The sequence below is a fragment of the Peromyscus eremicus genome, chromosome 1, assembly GCF_949786415.1.
Source record: "Peromyscus eremicus chromosome 1, PerEre_H2_v1, whole genome shotgun sequence".
NCBI lineage: Eukaryota > Metazoa > Chordata > Mammalia > Rodentia > Cricetidae > Peromyscus > Peromyscus eremicus.
In genome coordinates this window covers 94,819,226-94,829,149 of record NC_081416.1, presented here as the reverse complement: position 1 = coordinate 94,829,149, position 9,924 = coordinate 94,819,226, and the positions used below count along the sequence as shown (strand labels likewise).

At 38.1% G+C, this 9,924-nt stretch overlaps 1 protein-coding gene across 1 annotated transcript; it reads right to left on the bottom strand.

Annotated features, from left to right (window-relative positions):
• Positions 1-6,809: 6,809 nt before the first annotated feature.
• Positions 6,810-7,760, bottom strand: LOC131900678 (olfactory receptor 2AG1-like). The gene has a single exon (XM_059251998.1). It carries the CDS (start codon positions 7,758-7,760, stop codon positions 6,810-6,812), a length of 951 nt encoding a protein of 316 aa, XP_059107981.1.
• Between the last annotated feature and the right edge of the window lie 2,164 nt (positions 7,761-9,924).

Below are 9,924 nucleotides of genomic sequence, written 5' to 3'. Positions count from 1 at the left end.
GAGATTTCAGGTGTGCTGTTAAGTTTCAAGAATGAGATTTCTCCAAATTCTTTATGAAGGTAGTCAGTACTATGAACTTACCTCTTACCACTGCAGTTCTGTGTTAAGAATATTTTAGATTTAACTTTTTTTTTAACCAGTGATTCTGTTTTTCTGTATCACATCTTCCATGTCTAAGATTCTCTCTTCCATCTTCCATTCTCTTAGTGATGCTTGCATCTGTAGTTCCTGTTCACTTACTCAGGTTTTACATTTCCAGAATTCCTTCAGTTTGTGTTTTCTTTATTGATTCTGTTTCCACTTTCAGGTCTTGAACAATTTTATTTATTTATATGTATTAATTTGCTCCAGTTTTTTTTGGGGGGATTGTCTTTTCCTCTATTTCTTTAAGGGATTTTTTCATTTCCTCTGTAAGGACCTCTATAATCTTAATAAAGTTATTTTAAGGTCATTTTCTTGTGCTTCAATTGTGTTGGATTGTTCAGCTCTTGCTGTTGTAGGACAGCTAGGCTCTGATGGTGACACATTGCCCTTTCTGATATTGATTGTTTTCTTACACTGGTGTTTAGACATTTGAATTTGGGATGATTATAAGCCTGGGTGTTTAATCCTGTTTGTCTTTGTTGGATGAGTGTTCTGTTCTTTGGATTCTATTTCCTCTCTGGTCTTCTGGCCTAAGTGGCCAAAGGTTCTGGTGCCTGGTGAGTCTTCAGGTGAAGCAGGGTGTCTCCTTTGGGTTTTTGTGATCTTGGGTCTCATGGTCTGGTCTGGCCTCCAGTAAAACCTAAGTCTTCCTCTGGGTTACTTAGACTAGCCTGGCCTCTGATAGAGCTGCTGGAGATGTTCTTCCAACTGGTGTGAATTGTATGGGGCCTTTGAAGTCTGCTGGAGTTCTGGGGAAGGGCTGCTTTTCCACAGATGAGGGTGATTGTGGCTGCTGTGGACTGTGCCTCAGTGGCAGACATCTGTTGGGATTGGGAGTAGGGACACAGCAGCAGCAGAGATGAGCTGGGATGGTATTGGCTTGGGAAAGAGTCATGGGGGCCAGAATCCAGGAAGGGGTACAGTTTTGCTGGCAGGCAGGTCACTCACCCATTTTGAATTGTGTGGCCTGGGCATGCTCGGTGGAAGTTTTCTGGGGTTGTGAGGAGGGCCCAGAAGCAGGGGTAGGGACTTTCTGGGGCTGTATAGGCTTGGGGAAGGGTCACCAGGGGCAGAATCCAGGAAGGGTTCACTTCCTCTGTCAGGTAGGTCTTTCATCTGTTTTCGGTTGGTGTGGCCTGTGCCTCAGTGGAGGAAGTCTGCTGGGATTGGGGATTGGGGCCCAACCGCTAAATACTCTTAACATTAAGGGACAAATTGTTTACCTAAACACAATAAACATGCATTAAATTTTATATTAAAGACTTTTAAAAACTGTCCCACATACCCCTCCTTACTCTTTTTAAAATTCATGACCTCCTTTTTCAGCAATTTTTGTTACATATATACAGATACATACATACACACACACACACACACACACACACACACACACACACACACACACATATATATATATATATATATTCCTAAATACACACAACCTTCTCAGTAGCTCTGTAAATATCCCTATAGTGAAAGATGATTTGAAATTAATGAGGAAGAAATGAGTAACCCCAACATTGGAAGAAATAGCTGACTATTTTGAATTACAGCTGTACTAACTAACTGTACTAACTCACAAGTACAAATCCCCTAAAATCAGCTCCATATATGTTTCAATGTCTGATTAAATTAAATCCTCCTTTATCCTTCACTCTGGTACCCATTCCTTTTGTCCTTGAGCCTTGCTTTGCAGTCTGTAGAACACCATGATTGTTTCACTAATGGAATGTGAGCATGTGATTTGTGCTGCTCTTGGTTGATCTCAGTCTGTGGGGAAGGCTTTGCCCTGGAGGAGATTGGAATGGGGGGCGGGCTGGGGGGAAGGTGAGGGGGGCGGGAGGGGGGAGAACAAGGGAATCTGTGGCTGATATGTAGAACTTAATTGTATTGCAAAATAAAAATTTAAAAAAATAAATAAAAATAAAAAAATAAAATAAATAAAAAAATAAAAAGAGAGTAAATACAGTGGTGAAGAACTGTCAGAGTGCCACTGCTTCAATGCCGAGGCAGCTATTCTTGAAGTCTCCAAAGATCAGACTTCTATAAGTTTGGATCCACATTCCTACCAATTCCATCTCTCACCTGGGATTTCTATATGCAAAAAAATAGCTTACCTTTCAAACTACTAAAATTAAAGATTTATTGGTTTCAGTAGTGGAGATGGGTTCAGAAACAATGACACTGAGGTCAGAGACAGCCTTCCAGGTTGGTACATTTTTTTTTCCACACCTCTGGTTCTGCATGCCATGACTGCTTCGCTGCTGCTGTCACAGAAGAGCTGATCCATGATTGGGGATTGAGGATCCATGATCCTCAAAGCTTTAGATATTTATTATCTAGGCCTTAACAGAAAATGTTTGCTCATTGCTATATCAGAGCGAGTATGTTGTGTGGAGATAAAACAAATGTAACTTGAGGATAATTCGTGTTACATTTGTTTATGCTGCATTCGTTTAACTATATAAAGATGTGTTGTATTTGCATTAATTAAATAAAATTAACCTGGGCTCAGAGAGGCAGGGTTAGCAACTAGTTGACAGGAAGTAGTTTACAGTGTGTTTTTTAGTTGGGGCTATGTGGAAGGAGGGAGGCTTATGGGGAAGCCAGAAAAGAGAGAAATTTAGCCAGTTGCTACTCTCTCTGAACTCCCAGGTTTTCACCCTAGCCCTTGAATCTTGGGTGGTATTAGAATGATAGAGATTTAGTTAAAACTGTCCTTAGCAGCAGCAACAGAGCCATTGTCTGAGGGAACAGACTATCCCCAGGCTATGGCCTAAGTAGGCAGCTCCTTGTAGTTTAAAGCACAGCCACTATGACAAAGATAAAACAAAGTAATGCAATGAATGTTTTTATTGCATTAGCTGACAATCTAAGAGGGATTCGGATGTGAACAGATAAGTATACATGTCAAAGTTATTCTGTTACCCACAAAACATGCTTTTATTGTGTTAAGAAACATGTAGGATTTATTTTAAAGAGTAATTCCAAAGGTCAACAGCAGCATTTTTCACTGTTTTAGGAACTTATTTCAATAATCAATTCAGGAACCATTACATTCATGTTGTATAAACTGTAGTCTACAGGATAAAGTTCAAACATCTACAGAGGTATGAGAGTCTCCTGGAATATACATTATCTTCATTTTCTTGTCTATTCCCATAATGTCTTTGAATTCTTTTTACATAAGGACTCATTTTTCTATGCTGAATTAAGGTACTTTTCAATATAGACCTTTCTGATTTATATTTCACTAGTTTCCAAATTATTTACATGCTCTTACAATCCACCATTTGGGCTAGGTTGATACAGCTCAATGGCATGGCTCTTGCCTAATACAAACAAGGCTCAAGGTTTGACCCTAGCCATTGCAAGCAAAACCATTATTTCACATTTTAACCATTTAAATGTGTTCTCTTTCACATTTCTAAAATTGTCCATGATCAAAATACAACCCCACAAACCAGGGAGATGTTCAGTGTAATGTCAAAAGCATCCATAAATATACCTGGGATACGAAAACATATTTCAAAGAAATGTGGTGAAACATTGGAAAAATAAAGGAAACATTTCCATTTGCTAACGTGGCTTCCCACTTGATTTGTTTTATTTGTTTCTTTATATGGCTCATGATTTGCTTTCTGATACATTGTGATGTGATTACTTATGGTAATTTCATTTCCAGATAGTGTGTATAAAAACAATTAGTGTAAACACTATATGTTTACCCTTCTTATTCCCCCTCCCTTCCTTCCTTTCTTTCTGTCTTATTCTTTTTTATCTTATCTTTAAAATATTAAAACCCTTATTTTTTAAAGTTTTAGACATAGTTTTCAGAGTATTTATTGTTTGTTTTCTATTTTTGAGTTATAATTTGATTACAACATTTATTTCTTCCCCTTTCCTCTTCCAAACTCTCCCATATACCCCTCCCCTCTCTTCTTCAAATTCATGACATTTTTTCACTAATTGTTATTGCATGCATATATCTATATGTATATACACATATATTGTTAGTATATACATTTATATTGCTAAATAGAACTGGTTCTGTTCATTTGTTACTCCTTGAAAATGCATATAGGTACAGCCTTCCTAAACATAATTTAATACATACATAAACAAAAGATGTGTAGGGTTTAAAAAAATTCTCAGACAAAACATTGGAACCTATGCTCAACACTGCTCAGATGGTCAAGAACACGAGACTAGATAAGTCATGGACCTAGTGGAAAACCAAATACTACTGTTCTGTTAAAAGAATATTGCAATAAAATGACTCCTAATGATATTCTGCTATACTCATAGATAAGTGTCTTGCTCAGCCATCATCTGAGAAACTTCCTCTTGCAAAGGATGGGAACAAATACAGAGACCCACAATAGGACAAAGTGTAGAGATCTTGGAATACTCAGTACTAAATGGGATGTTTTCATCAAATCCTTTCCCTTAGTGCTCAGGGAACTCTGTAGAAGAGGGCTAAAAAGATTGTAAGAGCCACGGAAATGGAAGACATCAAGGAAACAAGGCCTCCTAGACACAACAGGACTGGCACACAGGAACTCACAGACTGTGGCAACATGCATATGGCCTGCACAGGTCTAAGCCAGATGGGGTCCCAGCCCTGAGAGGAGGAGCAGACAGACACAAGCCCCATCCCTATCTAGAAGCTATCTTCAAGTGATAACCACTCTGAAAGGAAAAAAATCAGTTTTCTCCAACAGCGTCTCACTGGGTAAACAAATCACACTTATTGGAAGATTCCATGCTCAGCAGTAGATGGCCAACACGAAACAAACTCAGTTGTATTTTGGGAGGTTTATTTGTCTCACCCTTTTTTCTTATTCTTATCTAGTTCTTCCTTTCTCCCCCCCCCTTCCCTTTTATTTCAGTTTTGCTGTTTAATTTTCCCCCATGTTTCCCAAGATGCCTTGCTTTGTTTTTGTAACTGTTCTGTTATTTTTAATTGAAAATTAATTATATATTGAAGACAATTGAACTTTTTAAGAAGAGATATAGGAAAAAAGAAATTAAAATAGATGAATAGCATACAATCTAAGATGATTTCCAGGAAAGTCATCGCTGTATTTATCTACTCTACTGTACTATGGTGATCATAATAATTTACTTTCTTAAAAAATACAGTAAAATGACTTAATATTTTGGCAATTCTGCTCTTTAACTGTATAAAATCTGTCATGGTTTGAGCTCAATTAACAAGGCTGTGGTCTAAATGTTGGTGTTTGTTAGCTGGAAACATCATAAGTTCCAACTTATCAGGTTATGGTAATCATCATTTCAAGAGATCAGCAAACTAAGTACAAAAATATTTAATTCCTGGTTGGAAGATACACACAAGATAAAGAGAATCAGATTGCAAAATCAGGGACTCTGGCTTCCTCTTTATCAATATTATAAAATATCCTATTATGATAATAAGTAAGATTAAACAAACTTTATATGGCAAACACAGTTTAATTACTATTTACATTTAAATTCAGTAAAATGTGTGTGCATTACAAAACAAAAAATACATAGTTGATTTTTTATTAATTACTTTTTTGTTTTTAATGAACTTTATCTAATTAAATTTAGTTATTCTGTGACATTCAGCTTGAGAGATTAACTGGTCTTGGTAAAAATAAAAGAAATTTCTAAGCACTGTCATCAACAATTGCAACGTTTTCATGAGCCAAAATACCTTGGAGCTTCTAACCATATGAATTAAAGCTCTCATCTTTACTTTAAATCTCCTCATACAAACTATGTAAAAAAAAAAAAACAACAACTGATGTCTACTCAAGGTATAGAATAAGTGACATAATTTCTAATTGTTTTCTTGTGGTCACAGACAAAGACATACACCCACTTTAGGAATACAGCCTCCTTGTGACTGTTTTGATGTTTCTAAATACATCTGTATCTATAAGGATACATTTTTTCAAAATAATGCAGACAATGTATACAACAGATTTCTCTTGATATTATTGTACTTTTTTAACACTAGATCTTTTCTGTTCTAACTTCATTCATTTTTTTTTCTGATTATAATTTCATGAAAAGCAAAGCTCCACTTCTTGACACCCTCTACTATGTCAACATTGGTGTTTTCCCCTGTGCCACCAAGGTGAGCATTGTCTCAACTTAGGAAAGCAAATGTAATCACACACACACACACACACACACACACACACACACACACACACACATTTTCCCCACCAACTTCATTCTTCCAAAGAAGTACAAACTATCTTCATTGCATCCTTCTCTCTACTAATAATGAAAATAATAAGTGGTGCTAAGGGCTACTAGAGATTTCTCGGGTCAAAAATGAATGCTATGTCTCAGTGTTGTGTGAGTTTAAACTGGAAAGTGAATCCTGACCATGTCTTCTTGGTAATGTGTTGGAATCGTTCCACCTATAGAGTGAGTCTAAGATATCTCTTTTCAAAGATTTTATTTTCTAAGTCCTTTTGTGATGTGGGGCTTTAAACACAGTGGTGTGTGCCAGGTGAGTTCAGCTCAAGGTTTATACTCATAATAGTTGCACAGAAGAAAATGAAACTTTAGCATGTGTATCCTTCCAGTCAGGCCATAACATTAGAAGGGACTTGATATACAATTGTTTGGAGAAGAAATATTGAAAGTCAAGTCATGGTCCCTTCCTAGAGAGTGGGGTTTGCTGGCAGGATATATCTGCCCAGGACCCTTATTAAAGCCCCAGTAACCTCTTTATTCCTCAGACTGTAGATGAGGGGGTTCAGAGCTGGGGTGACTATTGTATAGAACACAGAGATTATATTGTCTTGTCTAGGGCTGTGAAAGGAATTGGGCAGGACATACATGAACGTGGCAGCCCCATAGAACATTCCAACCACAGTCAGATGAGAAGAGCAGGTGACAAGAGCTTTCTTCCTGCCCTCATTTGAGGGCATATGGAGCACAGTAAAAAGAATTAGTGTGTAGGAAGCCAGGATGGCAGCAAGAGGGGGAATAAGGAAGGTCACACCCATCACATAAACCATGAGTTCATACATAGAGATGTCTGCACAGGCCAGCTTCAGCAGTGGAGGGATCTCACAGAGCAAGTGTCTGATCTTCCGGGATTTGCAAAAGGGATAATGCATGGTGTAGGCAGTATATCCTAAAGCCATCAAGGATGCAAGAATCCATGATGTGGCCACCATGAGCCAGCAGATGCTTGGCCTCATAAAGATCATGTAGTTCAGAGGATGACAAATGGCTACATACCTGTCATAGGCCATGAAGGCCAAAAGAAGGTCCTCTGCACCACCCAGGGTCAGTGCCAGGAACATCTGAAGGGCACAGCTCTCAAAGGTAATGGTGTTATCCCTGAGCAGAAAATCTATGACAGCCTTGGGAGTAACAACTGAAGTGAAGAGGAGATCCATGAGGGACAGCTGCCCGAGCAGGAAGTACATGGGCACATGAAGACGGGAATCCATGGTGATGACCAGAAGCAGCAGTCCATTGCTGGTCAAAGCCAACATGTAAAGGGCTGTGAATATGGCACAGAGCAGTTCAGGAAAGCCACTGTCATCCAGAATCCCCACCAAGATGAAGTCACTTCTCAAGGTGGAATTCCAGGGCTCCATTATATGTGATCTTTTTAGTTGCCTAGAAACAGATAGGTTTAGTGGAAACCTTGCAAAGGGAGTTCAAACCACTTTAGAATTGTTGCAGGTCATTGTGTAGTGGTCAGTAGGAAAGTATTTTCCATTCACTAGCTAAGTTAGTTGTCTGATTTCTGAATAACAGAATGTTATTATTCAATTTTGGCATTCCTATAGTATCAATAATATGGATAAAAAGAATTTTGAGAATTAAAAATTACAGGTAGTTTATTTTTAATGTATCAATACAATACTTTTAGACAAATATCTGTGTGAATAGAATTAGGCATGTATATCTTCATATGCACAAATACACAGGCATTGATTTAAATTGTGTTTCTGGTCAAAGTATACTTGTGATTATAGTTCATATTTTTTTAAGTTTGATCATAAAACATCTTTGAAATTTTATTCCATTGTCCTGAGTTCTTAGACCATTAGCTTTCTTTCATTCTTCAAATGCTTCTACTAATTGAGTATACTGTTCATTTGGGGCAGGGGGTAGAGGTGGGATAGAATTCTGAAGTGATAGAAATCAAAGGTGATTTTATCTTAAAGATAAAATGGTAAGATCATGACAGAAGATATTTGCTGATTAGAAGTCAATGATACAATTAGGAATACAATTTAAAGGAGGGAATGGAAAAACAGAAACAGATTATAATTAAATATAAGGAAATGGGAGATTTTGTGTTTATGCTATTTGATAAATTGAGTGAGTTTCCAAAAAGATATTGTTGGAAAGACTCCAAGTTCTAACATTAGCTAGGATTCAGTGCATCAATCTGAGCATGACAAAAGGTTTCCTGTCCTCAGAAGTCTTAGTACAAAGAAGGAAAACCCTGACAAATTCTGAATTCATATGACATTTCTGCTTGAAGTTGAGAAAGAAATGACATAAGGTGTGTGTGTGTGTCTAATTTTTACTAATGTCCATTTTCCTTAGTTGTATAGTAGGAAAGAATCCAGAAGACAAAAAGAAGATTCATCACCACACGTGTACTCTTCTTTCCCTTTTCTATGGCATTGCTCCTGTACTCTCAGTTTTTCTTGATGGTTATGTAAGATCAAGTCTTCTAAATGATACAGTCCTAAAAACCTGACATTGTGAGGCAATGTGATCCACTTCCTTTCATTCAAAGTAAAATGAACTTCAACGCATCAGACACTGTACTTGATTCTAGGGTACTACCCAGGTCTTACCTCAGAAACACTGTCTGGAAGAGTGTCTTTGCCTATTAAAAGAAGAAAGGAGGGACATTGAGAGTGATTGTTGCTTTTCCAGAAGACCTGTCAGGTATGGGCTCACTTTTGTGGTATGGGTCCCAGGCTGGGCTAGTCATTGGATGGCCACTCCCACAATTTTTGCACCATCTTTGCACCAATACACCTTATAGGCAGGATATATCGTAGGCCGAAGGTTATGGAAGTCTCGCCTGGTTATAGGAGATGGCCAGTTCAAGCTACATATCCTCTATTATTAGGACTCTTCTAGATTGGTGCCCAACCCAATTGTCAACAGAAAGGCTTCATCCATCAACTGATGGAAACAGAAGCAGAGAGCCATAGCCAGCATAACCAAACATTAGGTAGAGCTCAGAAAATCCTGCAGAGACAGGTAGGAAGGATTTTAGGAGCCAGGGGGATCAAGGATACCACAAGAAAACCCATAGAATCAACTAATCAGGGCTCAAAGGGGCTCACAGAGACTCAACTGACAACCAGGAAGTCTGCATGAGACTGACCGAGGCCCTCTGTGTATATGTTATAGTTATGTGGTTTGGTCTTCTTATGACTCCTAACAGTGGAAGCATGGGCTGTCTCTGACTCTTTTCCTGGCCTTTGGAACACTATTCCCCATACTGGATTGCCTTGTACTGCCTTAGTACAAGGGAAGATGCTTAGTCTTACTGCAACTTGATATTGTTGATATTCATGGAATGTCTGCCCTTTTCTTAATAGAAAAAGAGGAAGAATGGATGAGAGTGCAGAAGGGGTTGGGAGAAGCATGGAGGAGAGGAGGGAGGGGAAACTATGGTCAAGATGTAATATATACATATATATTAAAACATACATAAATAATTATATATAATAAACAAAATGGCACAATCAAGGCCAATTCTGAACAGTGTTTCTGTTACATGTG